Consider the following 18,025-nt stretch of genomic DNA (forward strand, 5'->3'; position numbering starts at 1 on the left):
AAAAAAATTTTTTTTAAGTCATTCTTTAAAATCAAAATGAAACACAACCTAAATTGTGCATTGAATTAAACCAAACAGAGAAGTACTTAAGTAACTTAAAACACAGTAATTTGACTGTACATCCTTGGTGAAATACATCCCTAGGACTAAAGAAGTAGAAAGAAATCTAAAACTGTTTCAGTTAATTACATTGTTAGTAATAATATTGCTATTATTCTGAAATTACACAATGTCTCTATATAATAAGGTTTCAGTATAAGAGAAGAAACAAAAATAAAATTTAAAACTGTTAAATAAAAACTCTGCAATATTATTTAATTGCAAGTATCAGTATAAACTCATGATGTACTTTCTTTTTTTTTTAATTAATTAATTAATTTATTTATTTATTTATGGCTGTGTTGGGTCTTCATTTTCTGTGCGAGGGCTTTCTCTAGTTGCGGCAAGCGGGGGCCACTCTTCATCGCGGTGCGCGGGCCTCTCACTATCGTGGCCTCTCTTGTTGCGGAGCACAGGCTCCAGATGCGCAGGCTCAGTAGTTGTGGCTCACGGGCCTAGTTGCTCCGCGGCATGTGGGATCTTCCCAGACCAGGGCTCGAACCCGTGTCCCCTGCATTAGCAGGCAGATTCTCAACCACTGCGCCACCAGGGAAGCCCTGTACTTTCTTTTTAAAAAAAGTATTTCCTAGCTCTGTCTATGAAAAGGCCTAAAAATGACTAACCTAGTATCAATCAGTGTAACACCCAGATAGCAGTCCGTGAAAATCCTTTCCAACTAAAAGGAACCAGTGCTCCCTAAAGAAACTGATAATTCAAGGTCTAAGGCAGAATTTTATGAAATGAGGTTGGATCATACCAGAAAGCAAGGAAGCTATTAGAAACCACTAGGGTAGTGTCAAATACACTTAGGAGCTACCTTGAAGCGGCTCCCACTACCAAAGACAGAACAATTTGAGCCCTAATAAAATAATAATTGCAATGGACTGAAACACATCAAATATGGTAAAAATCCATGAGTTCATAATGATACTTAAAAAGAAAAAAAAGACCTCATTAGTCACTTTTGAAAGATTCTTGTGAATCAATTTATTATCCTAAAAACTAATAAACAAAGGAAAACAATCAAATATTTATCCTGTCTTTCTTATAAAAACTGAACACAAGAGTAACTTAATAGTCCAATAGTCAAAAAGAGGAAGTTTCTGTTTATAAAGTAGTCTGGCTGAGAAATAAAGAATGACAGAATTAGAATATCGCCATTTTGCAAACCCGTAATAAAATTATCGACCTAAGAAATGATCGATGGCTGCTAAAATTACAAAGAGTAACAAGCAGACATTATGTGCCTACGAAGTATTCTTCCAAAACAAAAACAAAAACAAAAACAGAGACAGAGGAACATGGTAAATAACATCACAGGGATGCAATCTGCAAAATAAAAACTATGAGAAATAGGGCAAACATATTACAAGAAAAAAGGGAGAGGGGTAAGGGAAGGAGAAACTATAACTGAGACATCAATTGAATGCACTGCATGAACTCTGATTTGCAAAGTCAACTATAAAAAAAATTGTGAAATTCTAAGAGTAATTTAAACATTAATTGTATATTTGATGATACCAAGGAAGTGATACAGGTATGATGTTTACATATTTTGAAAGAGTCCTTACTTTATAGAGATATATATGGAAATATTTATGGATGAAATTACGGTGTTTGGGATTTGCTTTAAAGTAACCCAGGTGGGTGTGCAGTCATAAATGAAACAAGACTAGCTATGTGTTGATAATTTTTGAAGCTGGATGATGGGTATATGGTGTTCATTATATCACTCCATACATTTCTATCAATATATAACTGAAATTTTCCATAATAAAAAGTTATGGGGAGGGACTTCCCTGGTGGTCAGCCCAGTGGTTAAGAATCCGCCTTCCAACGCAGGGGACACGGGTTTGATCCCTGGTCAGGGAACTAAGATCCCGCATGCAGAGGGGCAACTAAGCCCGTGCGCCACAACTACTGAGCACACGGGCCACAACTAGAGAGCCCAAGCACTTTGGAGCCCACGCACCACAACTACAGAGCCCGCGCACCACAAGGAGGAGCCTGCGCGCCAAAGCGGAGGATCCCACGTGCCACAACGAAGATCCCGCGTGCCGTAACTAAGACCTGATGCAGCCAAAGATAGAATAAATAAATACATATTTTTAAAAAAATGTTAGGGGGAAACAAAAGGCTAAAATTTGAGCTTGGATAACTGGGAGAATGGTTCAAACATGCTTTGTTCTTAATGAGCCATAAAGGATACCAAGAATGTTCAGGCTTTTAGGCTGTATGTTCCCACTAGGATCTATGCCCCTGCCAGTTTCCCATGCTATAAGAAAATCTTTAATGAGAATTACAAAAGAAAACAGGAAATGGAGGCAAGCAAGAACCATCCAGGAGTTTTTCCTCTGATTATCCTACAGTGGTTTAGTTTCAATTAAAAAAAAAAAAGGACAAGCAATCAACCCCTCCCAAAGAAATTAAAGATTGCTTATTCCACAATCTAACTGAAATTAAACAGGGTGACAAGCAACAAAGAAAAATGCTCTGCATTCACACAGCACTTTAACTTTTCAAAGTTCTTTAATATACACATCACTTGTACCATCTGACCTTAAAACAACTTTGAAAAATGGACAGGAAAAATATTCACTTCCTAGAAGAAACTAACACAAAGGAGTTACAAAACTAGTTAGTGGCAGAATACAAGTCTTCTATCCCTGTTTTAGTGCTTCTTTCACTAAACTGTTCTTTCCCATTCAACTGGGTTTAATTATTCAATATAGGGGAAAAAGCTGCTCAGATCTCTTTTATTACCACTAAAGTCATAAATACCTGATAACGTGTAGGTTCGTAAAGATAGTTACTGACAATCTGCTGACAATTCGTTGTCCGTGCTGGACAGCTCCCAAAAATTTACTTAGTCATTTGGACAGTTCAAAATGGTTTGGGAAACTCAGGAATGAGAAAATATTTTTTCTATCAAAAGCCACAATACTCAGAGGGAAAAGAGAGATATCAAGTTAAGAACTTACAAAAATTTAATGTGTGTGTTTGTGTACAGATGTACATGTTTTGTAAGGTAGGGTAGAGAAATAAACATACTAACAAGGATCTTCTTTTACAACTTAATAAACCCATTTATTTGAACATGCCCCAATTTCAATGAAAGTACAGACTAGGAATTCTCTATATGCAATGAAAGAACATCTAACTTGTTGATTGTGAAAAATAATAAGCAAATTTGAAATAACCCAAATTATGCTGTTTCTCTCATCTGTGGCATCCCTAGCTCAATACCATATGCTGTTTCATTCCAAGCACTCATTCTGACTCACCAAACATCAGTAAAGGAATGGACGCTAGGCAGGCTTGAAGCCTGGGTCTGCTGAAAGATGCTACACCTAGGAAACTGTCTTTCAATTCATCCATTCCCACAGTAAACACTCAAGAATGTGCTGGGATTACTTGTTCCAATTACTCACTCCCACTAAAAGTTGGCAAGCTGATCCAATTTCCTGGATCAGAGATGGAGGGTGTCATCAGCAGATATAAGTCCTTGTAAGGACGCAAGAATCCTTTCTTCCATTTGGAAGTATGCTGTGTTGACTGAATTTCCACATCCTTTGCAGTTACAGAAACTTTACACTCTCAAACTGTCAGATGATTCTGTCAGTGGCATCACTGTCCTGATGTGACAACCAAGCAACTATCCCCGACATTAATTACTTCATATCACTAGAGCCTTCTCTTACAAATTATTACTCATTTAGGCTCTCTCCCTAGAATGCGTGGAATTCAAACAGATGCAATCTCACTACCAGTAAAATATCTAGACTATATGGGCATGTTTGAGAAGAGAGCAGAGACAGCTCACCATGCCATCATTATGAATGCCCCAGGAGCCCACAACTAGAGATGCAAGTTCCTCTGAAACAAATACATCATCTTTCTAGTACTTTCTCTCTAGGGTCACTTAGAAATGAAATTTGGAATAGAATTAACATTTGTGGATCACCTATTGTGTGTCATGCATTGTGCTAGCTACTTAAATCTCTCATTTAATCCTAACAGCCCTTGAAAGTATTTCTGTTATTAGTGCCTTTTCACAAATGATTTTCACAGGGATGTTAGGTGACTTAAGCCCAAAGGCTGAAAGCTACTATATGGCAGAGCCAAAAGTTAAACCCAAGTCAGTACATATATGTTTATGACTTATTTCTTACAACTCTATTTGCCTTCCAAAGGAGTTCTACTGACTGATAATGATACTAGAAACAAAGGTATTCCTACTTCAGTTTTTTTGTGAGAGAATTGATAGCTTTAACACCCAACAGGGACTACCATGCCTGGAACCTAATTACTATATTAAACCAATATCCATTTTCATATATCCTAATCGGACAGTCTATACCAAACCTCTCTTTACCAGTTAGACTTTGTGTGGTCAGAGGAAGAGCAGAAATGTTTTATTCAACCTCTATAATATTTTCAAATATTTGGAATATATAAGATGCCCTCCACATTTCAAAATCTATGAATAATAATCTTTCTACAAAATTTCCCAGACAGATTTATGTTAGTCTACTTGGATGTAATGAACCTTTGAATTTTACTATAAAATGAAGAATTCCAAAACACGTAGTCTTCAATTTGTTAAAAGCACTGTAACAATGGATTAAAGACTAAAGTACAAAAAACATTCTCTCTAAATTCTATGTATTATGTAGCCACATTAATATTAGAATATGGGAAAATGGTAAAAGTTATCACCTTTAAGAGAACTTACTCCAAAAGTACTGTGCCAAGTACGTTATACATGCTTCATTTTGTACCTTACGAACTGCTAACTCTATTTTACAAGCAAAGTAACTACGGTAAGCAAGTTCACATAACCTGCCCAAAGTAATACAGATAGAAAGTGGCAGAGTTAGAATTCAGACCCAGGTTTGTACAACACCAAAGCCTTCACCTCTTATTGCCACAGTTTACTGCCTCCTAGTTCTTATCTGGTAAACGTATCTTTGTCCATAATTCTAAAACCACTACTGAAACATATATGTACTTACTTAAACCTATTATTAACTATATCCATTAATTTGTCATAGTTTCTAAAGTAAAATAATTAAAAAGTGCCTAAAGAATTATCATTAGAAAAATTCAAGTAAGGCAACCAATTTTCATAAAGTCCTGACGCGTCAAGAACAGATAATTCACACAAGAAAACCTTTTTCATTGCTCGGAAGTTACTGTTCTTAAATTGATGTGAACATGGTAAGACCAGGAAATCATTTTAAGTATTTAAGAAAATTCAGATACTGTAAACCACCAGCCTTAAGGCTGAACAAAAGAACGCATTTTCAAAATCATGTTACCTTCAACGTTTAGTAACTGAATTATGAGTACTATTAGTATAGTCTGTTCTTTAAAGTTTTATTATCAAATAATAGAAAAGATGTAATCATATCATAACTTGGACAGTTTTTAAAACTTCTGAATGGCTTATTATCGCCCAAGTTCCAGTGTTTCAAATTTCTTTATAAAAGAATAATGTCTGAAAAACTAAGATGAGTAACATTCCCCCAAACATGAAATTTTCAATCCATTAGAGTTTGAACCTAAATACATAACTTTGTAATGTACAAGATGTAGTTAAAAACAACATTATTTTCCTGCTGTCTATCAGACACATTCATTAGATTGGTTTAACAGGGCAATACAGAATCATTTTCTACAACATGTCAAATAATAGATCAAGTCTTACCTCCATTGCAAAGCTGCTGTCTGTTGGTCATAATGATTCAGAAGATTAGGCATGAAGGTAGTATTATAAGGCAAATCTTGCACATTCTCAAGGTAATAGGTTCACAAGAAAAACAAACTGTGCCCACCTATATGCCCCACAAACATAGTCAAGGGCCACAGAATGAAGACGATCCAACTCATAGCCATGCTTCCTCGACTGAATGAGACTCAGATGATCAGGCCTTCTCAATATGTATTTTGGATCTTTGTACACTTGCAGGTCTCAACTTGAAAGTACTTCTTCTATCTTTCTGTTAAGTTCTTCAAACAGAAATACTCTTTGCACCGTCAGAGGTTTGTTAACTTGGTCTCACAAAAGGCATTTGTTTTTGGTTTCACAATATGGGAAAATGACATCATCTTGCCTCTTCTTTTCATTTTATTACACAGGGCACCACTTGGCCAACATATCAAGTTGATCAACCACATTCCCAAACAACAGATTCCATCTTAGGAGAAGAGCTATTTCTTCCTTTGATTGAAATATCTGAAAGAAATTTTTTTTAAAAATGGGAGAAATTAGTCATTTCCTCTCAAAATATTATGGACTTGATAGTAAAATCTTTGATTAGCTCAGTAAAGTTGCAGGATACAAGATCAGTACACAAAAATCAGTTGCGTTTCTATACACTAACAATGAACTACCAGAAAGAGAAATTAAAAAAAAAAATCTTTGATGAGAGATATAATACTGACCTAACAGATAAAATACATGGGTATTTCATAAAGATATAGTATAGTTTTTCTACTTTATCATTTATGGTATAGATATACTAACATAATACATAACCAAGGCAAATTTTCTTCCCTCAGTTGCCTATATAACATATAGTTTAATTTCCCATCTATGATGGGAAATTTCCCATCTATGATGGCAATTTTTCATTTGTCACAAGACATAATTGATCCATTTTGAAAAATCTGTATGCTGTTGTCCTAAATTTTATTTAAATATCTGCCACACTTATAACCTAAGTTATTTAATTTAAATTTTATTATATGTGTTTTAATCATTAATAGTGCAGTTTTTACATTAAATGATTTGGCAGATGGTATCTGTGAAAGATGTAAAATATAAATAAATAGAAAGATATGGATTCAAGCCTCTTTATAGCTCTTTGAGTCGCTTAACTTCTCTGAGCTCAGAACTTTCCTTCCCGAAAATAGCACCTCCCAAAGATGATTTATGAGTGAATTATGAAGTAATGAATGTAAAAGTACTCTATAAAAGGTAAAGCAACATCAAACATTAGGTAGTTTTATTGCTGAATAACAGCTGATACAAAGACTACTATCAACCAATACTGAACTGGCAAATAGAAGATTCTAAAAGTAGTATCAGGACATTTTCCCAACGTTACTTCATCCTTTTAGACAGTACAAAAATTTAGTACCATAGATGTAGAAACATTTGACCAACAAATGCTTCATTACACACAGCCAAGTTGCAGAGAATAGAAATCATCCCTAGAAAGTTATAGCAGGAACAGGAATGATTCCCAGTTATAGTTTCTTCCAAGTTTTAGAATCTTTGACTTGACACTACTTTTCCAGGGGCAAAAATATGCATCTCATTTGGGGCTGGAAGGGTATAGGTGGAGTGGAAGGCAGGTCTGGCAGGAAAAAAGCATATTCTAAGCTATCATACTTTCATTTGGTTTCATAATGGTGTTAAATTTGCTTTTATTTCATTTTGTTTCATAGATATTAGATATTTCTGTTTGCGGTAGACAGCCTAGATTGGGAAAACATGAAAAAGAAAGGTTCAGAAATTCTCAGAGACCCGGGTTAACAGACAACTTAAATATATACTACGGCCCGTGACAGCTTAGACCTTGAGACCTGGAACTGGTTTGGCTTAAGCAGGGAAGGAAACTGTCCTTTGTGCACTGACTATCGATGACTGGGACCTCTGCAACCCAAGCTTTAATTACTAGGCAGAAAAAACTATTTGGAGAAAGTAAAGCAATGGCTGAATCGTCCCAATTTCTCCCCCTAGTATATGGTCTTGAGTAGTGGAAGGGAAAAGGAAAGTCTGTGGCCTCCAGAATTAGGAACACTAAAGATACGAGCAATCCCGGCCCCAAACATCTAATCTCTCTAATACTGAAATCTCTAAACCAGAAATATTTGCAAAAGCTTCTTGGCCTGCCATATATTTTCCTCCTTCAAGCTGGTCCCAAAAATGTGATGTCTGGCTATAGAAAACTGATAATAAACACAGTCATTCATATTTAAGCTTAATTACCATGCAGCACAGTAACAATTATGCATATCATTAAATGTGTCAAATAGCCACTGAAAGCTTTATTTGGTTACAGTATTAAAACATCCATGTAAGTTCCATCTTTGTAGTTTGCTGCTTATGCAGCATGTTCATCTGCTTGCATCTAAAAAAAAAAAAATTAAAGGGAACATTGCTCCCTACTGAATATGTATATAACAATAAGAATTTCAAAAATTTCATTTAGACTAATCTATTTTTCAAGCAGTATGGGTTTCAAATATATGGTTCAAAGAAGACTACCACATAAAACTTGAGGGAGAAACTAAGCAATAGCTCACTGAGTTTTTGAAACTAGATGAGAAACCCCCTTATACTTCTGCCTACTCTATTTACTTGTTTTTCTCTCAATTAATCCTTTTGCCTCATTTACAAGCAAGGCTTCCCACCACCTTACAAAAGTGCTTTCCTTTATGTACTACGACATTCAAATTTCCATATATCAGGACTTCCCGGGTGGCACAGTGGTTAAGAATCCACCCGCCAATGCAGGGGACACCAGGTTTGATCCCTGGTCCAGGAAGATTCCACATGCCACTGAGCAACTATCCCGTGCGCCACAACTACTGAGCCTGCACTCTAAGGCCTGCGTGCCCCAACTATTGAGCCCACATGCTGCAACTACTGAAACCCACGCGCCTAGAGCCCGTGCTCTGCAACAAGAGAAGCCACCACAATGAGAAGCCTGCGCACCACAACGAAGAGTAGCCCCTACTCGCCACAACCAGAGAAAGCCCGCGCACAGCAACAAAGACCCAACGCAGCCAAGAAATAAAAAAAATATTTCCACATATCAAAACATTTTTGTAAAATTATTATGTTAGGCTGGGGTATAATCTTAACACATCAAGAGTAGTTTATGATTATTAAAATAAATAAGAAAAAAAAAACAGTGGAATGCCGTGAGACAAAAAGAAAAATAGGAATAGTAAAAATCTTAAAGAATTTATATTTCCCCCAAATCAGAGGTGCCCTAATCTTAATGTGTAGCAGATTCATAGATTCCCCCATAAGTCTAAGAAATCTGAACCTCTGGAAAATGATATGCATTCTAATGATTATCTCAGGTTCTGTTACAGGTGATCTATAAGTCATATTTTGAGAAATGCTATCCTAAAATTGAGAAATTTAAGAGTATAGGATATTTGTACGTAATTGTGTACTTAGCAAAAGTAATACATACAATGAATTTTTTAAAAAGCAGATAAAGAATACTTTAATAGAAAAATGGGAAAAAGACATAAATTTACAAAATACAAATAGCCAACAAACACATGAAAAGATATTCAACTTTACTACTAAAAACATGTGAACATGATATATAACATTTTTGCCAATCAGATAGGCAAAATAAGAATAATAGAACACAGTATAGGAGAGGGTGCAGGGAAAAGAACATTTTCAACATTCCAACACTTTCAAACACTATGGGTTTTTTTTTGGCCGTGTGGCTTGCGGGATCTTAGTTCCCCCACCAGGGATTGAGTCCAGGCCATGGCAGTGAAAGTGCCTAACCTCTGGACTGCCAGGGAATTCCCCACTTTCAAATACTACTGGTGGGAATGTAAACTAGTTGGTATTTCAAAAAAAACAGCTACGTACATCAAAAGCCCTTAAAATGTGTACAATCTGATAAAGCAAACCTATTCTATAATTTATTCTAAGAAAGTAATAAACACAGGGACTTCCGTTGTGGCGCAGTGGTTAAGAATCTGCCTGTCAGTGCAGGGGACACGGGTTCGAGCCCTGGTCTGGGAAGAACCCACATGCTGCAGAGCAACTAAGCCCGTGCATCACAACTACTGAGCCTGCGCGCCCTAGAGCCTGTGCTCCGCAACAAGAGAAGCCACCACAATGAGAAGCCCGCGCACCGCAAAAAAGAGCAGCCCCCAGCTCGCCACAACTAGAGAAAGCCCGCGCACAGCAACGAAGACCGATGGAGCCAAAAATAAATCAAAAAAAAAAAAAAAGTAAACACAAGTACACATGATGTATAACCAAAATGTTAGTGCAACATTGTTTATAAAATAAAAACCACAGGCAACCTATAAGTCTACCAATAAGTAACTGGTTAAACTATGGTACAACCAATACATGATATACTCACTAAAAATGATGAGCAGGATCTGTATATGTTGACATGGTAAGACAGTAACAATAAGTAAAAAATAAAATTTAAAAATGGTTTGCAAAACAGCATATATATATATATATATATATATATATCCCACTTTTGTCAAAAAGATACATACACAGAACAGAATAAAACTATTTCAGTTGTTTAAAAATAAAATATTATAGGGAATTCCCTGGCAGTCCAGTGGTTAGGAGTCCGCGCTTCCACTGCAGGGGGCACAGGGTTCCATCCCTAGTTGGGGAACTAAGATCTCGCATGCCGCGTGGCCAAAAAACGAAAACAAAAAATAAATAAATAAAATATTATAAATGCTAAAATTTTATTTAAAAATCTGTCGTATATTATTTGTGTATGGGATAATTTAACTCTGCTAAATCTATAAATGTGTGCTGACTAGCTGACAAGAATACTAGCCGAATCACTGATTTATTGGCTGCTAATTAAGCAACAAGCCAAGGGACACAAAACTGTCCTACTGTAGGTAGTAAGGAAAGCAAAAAACTGATGATCAACATAGTATGAGTCAAAAACTGATTTTCAATATTGAAAAAAATCAGATCACTTATCAGCTGAATCAAATGTTGTTATACACAGTTTTAAAAAAAACTTTTGATATGTATTCTAAACTGCTTTTAAATAACATAATGAAATACCTGCTTCTAATCAGGATCATGTGAGTATGGCTAGCAACAGTCATTTTTCCTAAGGTAGAATCATCCTTGGAAAAGCTGTAAGTTGAAGTTCCAGACAGCAGGACACAGAGAAGATTCGGGACCCCAAGAGATACTGCCAAAATATAGCAACTCATTAAATAAAGGTTAAAAGTCCTTCTGGCATTCTTACTGATATTATATTTTTTTACTGTAAGAATCTGCAGAATCTCCGCTGAATAAAGGGAACTGTTGGATTAACATAACTGGAGTGAACAGCCTCAGGAGGCAGGGCCCAGTAAAAAGTGAGCGATATGGCAACAGTTGTTCATGCCCTAACCCTGAGAAAAGAGGCACATTCCCTTCTCTACAGAGCAATATAAGATAACATGGAAAACTGATTTCAGATTAAGCTACTTGATTATCATTTCATCACAAAACAAAAAGGAATAGATACATTTAAACATACACTTCAATTTTTATCAATGTGTAACATCAGGAATCTGGTATTACCCAATTTACCAGTTTTCTTTTGATGATAGAAAGTAAAAGCCCTTAAAATAAGCTGAGTATTTGTCCTGAAGAACAGCAATAAAGGGGATGCAATCTTGGAAGACTGTCTTCCCAGGCTGGCTACAAAGCCAGACCCAAAGAACTCAAGTGGGAAAAGCAGGAGATGGCAACTGTGAAGAGGAAAGCAGGCTGAATCCCTGAAGAAACAATGACAACAGTGGGCCCTGAGGGCTTGTCAAGAGGGTCCTGCAACAAAAGATTATGTTCAGCAATTCTATTCCAATTCACACTTTCTGTACAGAAAGTGATCTGGTTCATCATTCTCAGCTTAGATTTAATTTTCTTGACACTCTATAAATGTAGATAACATTTTGCATTTCCAATTCAGAAATACCATCTAAAGGTTGCCTCAAATACAGTGGCCACAATGGGAACATCCTTTTCCTAAAACCCATGTAGTTTTTGGCCTTTTGTTTTCCATATCTTATTACTTAAAAAATAAATTCATTCTCGAAATACTGTTTCCTGGTTGCAAAAAGAAAATTTATACACCTCCATATTTAATTCATAGGTCCTAGATTCCTATTAATCTCAGAGTATCTCCTTCCTACTTCATCTCTGTAATTTTTAAAGTTCATCTTGTCATCTACTGATTACAACAGATAATCTAATCTTCCAGTGTGCTGAGTGATAGGGCTTAGAAAGAAAAACAAACACAGGAAAAACAAATACATCTAAGTTCAAAATTAAAATGAATGGTAGGCATCAAAATCCAGTCCATTTTACAAATTATACATTACTTTTAAGACTAGAGAAAGCAGAAGATCTTTTAAAACTAATCTAAAAACAAAACTGGAAAGTTAAAAAGATGGCCAGATTCTGGACTAAAAAAAAAAAAAAATCAGGTGACATTCCAGCCTGGCTTCCCTTTTCAATTAAAATTTGTTCAGAAAATGCTCTAATATCAAGCCCCTGATTTTTTTTTTCCCCTTTAGCGTGGTTGTATGCTTTGACTATAAAATTAGTTCAGTGAGATAAAATTTGGGGACCAGAATTTTTTTTTAGCCGACTAGCCTAGTTATATTTATCTCAACCTTCATTTGCAGTGAATTCCTTGGATCCACCAAAACTGTCGCTAGTTCTCAGTATAACAAATTGGAATTCAAAGAGAGATCCATGATTTTTGATGCAATAGTCAGTTAAAACTGCTTCCTAGCCAATGAAGAGTTGTTACTCTTCAAACATTTATTCCTAGCCTTATGGAAATGCCACTATTAAAAACTTTCATTTCTTTTCTCAAGACCCTGCTACACATCTTTTCGCAAACCTACACTGAACAATCTCTCGTACATATTTCAAAGTCTTGCTTTACATTTGCACTATTGCTCTTTATGTGGGCAGCTGCAGCTTTAAGCAGCCCTAATTCTAGAGTTTTAGGGGTTAAAAAAAAAAACAAACCTGAGGCCAACACTGCTCTCCCCTGCGAAAGAAGGTAAAGATGTGGTAAGAACTGTTTCCTACCACCTGTCTCTTAAAGAAAATAAAGTCAATAGCAGCCTAACATCAACAAACTAATATGCTCAGAATAAGTTTTCAGTATAAAATCTCATAGTTTTACTAACAAATATGAAATTTAAGTTGGGGAGAGACATTTTTTCCTGTCAAGTGGGAAACAGAGGACTTATTGTGAGTTAAAAACTCCCCTCTCTTTGCCCAATGATGAAGCTTTCACATTGTACTATACAAAGAAAGAATGTGCACTTTACTATTATATTCCCCTCAACCCTCCCTACTTCAAATATCTCAATTATGGGACTCCCAAGAAAAAGCCACCTAAATGTTCACAGCACAGAATAAAGCTCAGAGAAATACAGTAGCTAAGATGAAAAAAGGAATGAAAGAGCCTACGGTCCTTTCTTCTTTTATTAATGGGACACTGGTAGATTCAAGAGAGATGTGGAGGTAGAGAATATTAGTGGATGAGAAAAAAAAAGAAGTAGGAGGAAAGAGAAGGTAGGATGGTAGGCTTTACTAATTACCTTCTTATGTTCCTGATAGTTTCAAAGCCCTTGGGGGGCAGAGGAGGAACACGTTATTCCACTAAATAAAAGGCAACCCGGTAAGAGAAGGGCTGCATCTCAATTATCTTTTATCTTCAGCTCTATCCTTGCAAGCCTGCCCCCTTAAGCTTTTACACCACTTTCCTGTCTTATTACCTCTATGTTGTGGTTTGGTAGGTAGTTCAAGTAAATGCTTTTTTTTTTTTTTCCCCTGGAGGAAAAAGATGGTATTGATTTGCTTAAAAGTACGGATGGAAAGCGTTATCTTGAGGAGTAAATGCTTCTTAATAACAAAACTACTGATTTATCTATTCCTTTGACTGTCAGCACACCACTAAAGGCTAAAAGAAGGCTGAAGAGGGAGGTAACATCCCCAATGTCAGGTCTTTGTTTCCTTGCTCTTGCGGTACTGGCTTTGCCAAGTAACCCAATTCCTGTAAATAAACATGACAGGTCTATGAGAACTACTTCTATAAAATAAGATCTTGCTTGGCTGTTTCTATATAGCAGTTATTCATTTCCATAGCTGCTAGTCTGCTCTGCTGCTCCAACCGATTAAATTTAGAAGGAAACCAAAATTCAAATTCTCATTTTAATTCTGGGCCAAAAACCGGACCTCCTTCCAACAGCAGATATTTTGCAACTTTAAGTTGACTCCTATGCCTGAATTAGTGGCATGTGCTTTTGTTCTAAAAAAAAAAAAAAAAAAGAAAGAAAGAAAAGAAAAAGAAAGAAGCAGCCGTCTTTCTCTTATTGAGGAGGCACCTAACTCTTCAAAAGCCTCTAGGAAGCTGCTAAAACGTCTTGAAGTATTTTAACAGCAGCTTTATTTCAGAGGCTATGGATGAGCTGCCCCGCGGTACCCCAGGGCAAACACACGGAGCATCAAAGCGGGCAGCGGGGGAAGCTTCGGGGAGGGAGCAGCAGACTTTGCGAACTGATGGGAGGGAACAACTTTTAGGACTGGAAACAGGAGGCCGGTCAGATGCTGAGACGCCGCCCGGGCCCGGGGAAGCCTCGACGCGGGTCTCGGGCGGACCCCCGCGCCCCGACGCGCAGCCCTCGGTACATTGTCCTCCCAGCCGGCGGCCGCGTCCTCCACCCACGCCCCGGGCGGCCCCGGAGCGCCACACGCCCCCGCGGCGCCCACCGAGGCGGAGGGCTGGGCCGGGGGCGGCGCGGGGGGAACGCGGGCCACACTCGCACAGGTTGCCCAGCGCGAGCTCGGGACCGAGAGGGTTAATCCTGTCCGCGAGCATCTGTCCGCCTCAACCCCCAGCCCCAAACCCCGATCCCCCGCGCCCCGCCGGCCCGCCGCCCACCCCGAGAAGCCCCGAGACACCCCGCCACAGCCCGGCACCCAAGGCTTTTGTTTTGGCCGCGACGAGAATAACGATCCCTGAGGAGGAGCTGCCGGGGCTGCTGGTGGCTCCTCGGCATAGGGTTAGACAGAGGAGCGGGCAGCCGCGGCGGCACCTCCTCAGTCCCCACACTCCCCGAGCCCTCTTCCCGCTGAGCCGGACGGGGGAGCCGCACGCTCCGGGGCTCACCTCACACCTCGGGGCCGGGCTCCTGGGGGGCTGCGGCGCCGGCCGTGGGTGGCCGCGGGTCCCTCAGGTAAACGGAGCGAAGGAGGACCGCCTGCGCGCGCCTCGGAGCGACCGCGAGCTTTCGCGAGCACTGGGGCGCGCGGCCAGGGGAGCGAGCGCGCGCGCGCACGCACGGCGCAGGCGCGCTGCGCACGCGCGACCGAGCATTCCCATTTTGAGCCCAGCTGCCTGAAACCCGCTCCGCTCCCCTCGTTTTTCCCGGCTTCGAGCCGCGGGTGATGCCTGGCGCTTCCTACCCCCCGCGGAGTCGTTCCGAGCTCTGGAAGCGTTTTTCTTAAATAAACCCCTTTGCAAAGCCATCCCTCTCTTCCCTGCTGAGACAGCGCGCCGACTCTCATCTCTCAAGCCTGGGATGCTAGTATTGGGAAACTACCAGACCTGTTTTTGAGAAACCAGTGTGCCCCCGGGGATCCGAGAATTGGAGATGGTTAAGAGGCGGGTCACCAGCTGCTGAGGGTGGCACTGGGTTCAGGTGGAGGTAGTCAACTGGCCTGTTGCAGAGCTCCAGGCTGAAACAACAGAGCAGACAGGATACCTGCCCGTGAACAGTTTATATCTTCTTTACCAACACCTTAGAGAGCAGGTGGAGCTTGTGGTTGATTGGTGGCATTCCCCCATCTTTTGCTGCTTAGGAAACGTTTCTCCTCGCTTTTTCTACATAAGTAATTTTAGAACTGAAAGATTTCTTAGAAGTCATCTAAACCCAACCTCTCATTTTTCAGACGCGGAAAAGAACGGTCCCGAAAGGTTAAATGACTTACCCAAAGTCACACAGCGTTTGAATGGCTGAGTTTGGATTCATTTCAAGCCAAAACCGTTCTTCTTTTTGCCTACATTATTTTACCTACCTTTCTCTTCCTTTTCGTCCGTTTTCAACCTAGACTTCACAGGCATCATTTTGATCTGTGGTAGCACACAGGGCAAAGTAATATTTTGATCTGTCGCACAATATGAATGTACTTAACTGTACACTTGGTTAAGTTGGTAAATTTTGGTTCGTATACTTTAACATAACATAATTTTTTTAAAAGTATTCCATAAATGATAAATAAATGTTGAGCTGAGGCAGCCGTAATAAGTTGAACGTCAGAAGATGAGCTATGGGAAAGCGCATCATAGAGAGATCTGAAGAGACATTTTCAACTTCGTTAATAAATAACGACTCGTGCAGTAACATTTGAAAAAAAAAAAAAAGTAGTATTGATCCTTAGGCTGATCTTATTTAGCAAGTCATTGTGTCCTGTGGAGCCAACACTGCCTCTACCGAGAGTGAGTGAAGCAGCTAAGAGCGTTTTGTGAAAATCTGTGTGGACCTGCTTCATGTACTTTTCCAGATCCCTTGTACCTGCAGATCTTCTGGAGATGTGCTGCTAGCACATTTTGTATGCAAATTTTACACACGGACACACTGAAGCTGTCAGGCATAGAACATATCTTGGTTCACACCGGGAGGTGGGAATGATGTAGAAATTATCACCGAATGTAGCAACATGATCACATCTCAGAAATAGAACACTGAGTGGTAAAACCAAACTACAAGATATGTAAATTATGATAGCTCTCTAAAACCGACGTATTGTTTATGAGGTCAACCATGTATATACAGTAAGCATAAAAAGTGGATTAGTGGGCTACACACTAATTTCACGATAGTGGTTGCCTCTAGGCAAGCAGGGTGGGGAATGAGATCTGGGAAGCATGCAAAAGGGGCTTCAACTGTTAATCACACCAGGAGCAAAATGTTAACATTAAAAAAATCTCTGTGGGGAGACAAGGGTGTTCTTACACAAGTCTCTAAACTTTTCTTTGTGGTTGAAATGTTTCATTTAAAAGTAATGTTGAATTATCAAGGATATTGAGCCAATGCGCTCACCATGAACACAGCGTGAATGGTGGTGTTCAGCCTTGGAGGGTCAGAAGTCAGACTGATGAAGGGCTGATCAAGGAGAGGTCTAGAGGGTGCTGGTTGAGAGGATCGAAGAAAGGGACCTTATTTTCATGGATAAAAATACTCAGCTCTAACAGGGATAAAATGTTCTGCTCTCTTTAAACCCATCTCTCTTTTCATTCAATGCTGTAACCACCAGTAGAAAATCTTTAATGAGCGGGAACTTCACCGAGACACAGCACTCTACCAGCATGTTGTTAAAACTGGTCTCTTTCTGGATGAACCCGTCTTGAAACCATACATGTTAACTGGTAATACACGGTGATTTAGTACTGCATCTACCTACCTCCCCCAGGCCTCTGCCCCTGCAAAAAAGGCTTTGTTTATTCATTTTACATACAACCTGATCATGTGGAAAAACCACTAGGCTGGAATTCAGACAACCTAGGTTCTAATTTCAGTTTGGCCACTTACTGATCCTTTGTCAACTCACGGAAAGCAACAACCTCTATGAGCTTCACTTTTCATTTTCTTTTTAAATGGGAGATATACAAATGCTGCCTATTTCAAAACTATGAAACGATACAAACAGAGTTTACATTTGTTTGCATAGGAGTACATTTTTATCTATTTTAGGAAATATTAGTGAAAAAGTCTTTTTTGTTTTTTTATTTGGTTTAGCTGCTGCCCATAAGAACTGCTTTACGTTTACCAGAGAAGCTCCGTTCTGAAATGTTGAATGTTTTGTTTTTCTCTAACACTTGTTTATAGTTCTATCACAGTAGTTATCACTGTGGTCCTTACGGTAGTTATTTCTACATTGCATTTTCCAGGTTTCCTCATTAGATTTCTTTTTTTATCCTTGCATTCTCACTCCGCCTCTCATTACATGGTGGATGCTCCACAAATTTAAATTAGACTGATCCTAAAATTTCCCAAATTTGGAGCTATTCTTATTAAGGCATGCCATCTGCTGGTTCCCTGGTGTATCCGTCAGTCGGCCTGAATTCTTTAATCCAATAAATTAAAAGTC

General features: G+C 38.9%; 2 protein-coding genes across 3 annotated transcripts in view; both read right to left on the reverse strand.

Annotated features, from left to right (window-relative positions):
• Positions 1 to 15,172, reverse strand: part of FZD3 (frizzled class receptor 3) — a 96,130-nt gene extending 80,958 nt beyond the window's left edge. The window contains exons 1-2 of one of the 2 annotated variants that reach the window (XM_036856545.1): positions 15,045 to 15,172; positions 5,810 to 6,337 (exon numbers count right to left, since the gene is read on the reverse strand). In XM_036856545.1, the coding sequence (XP_036712440.1) occupies positions 5,810 to 5,815 (6 nt within the window). In that variant the 5' untranslated portion in view covers positions 5,816 to 6,337; positions 15,045 to 15,172. Of the gene's footprint in view, positions 1 to 5,809; positions 6,338 to 10,924; positions 10,993 to 15,044 lie in introns of those variants that run through there. The other variant, XM_036856546.1, reaches the window with a different exon arrangement.
• Positions 14,289 to 15,157, reverse strand: LOC118896941. The gene has a single exon (XM_036855589.1). It carries the CDS (start codon positions 14,751 to 14,753, stop codon positions 14,289 to 14,291), a length of 465 nt encoding a protein of 154 aa, XP_036711484.1. The 5' UTR covers positions 14,754 to 15,157.
• Positions 15,173 to 18,025: the final 2,853 nt, after the last annotated feature.

This window comes from Balaenoptera musculus, chromosome 6 (assembly GCF_009873245.2).
Source record: "Balaenoptera musculus isolate JJ_BM4_2016_0621 chromosome 6, mBalMus1.pri.v3, whole genome shotgun sequence".
NCBI lineage: Eukaryota > Metazoa > Chordata > Mammalia > Artiodactyla > Balaenopteridae > Balaenoptera > Balaenoptera musculus.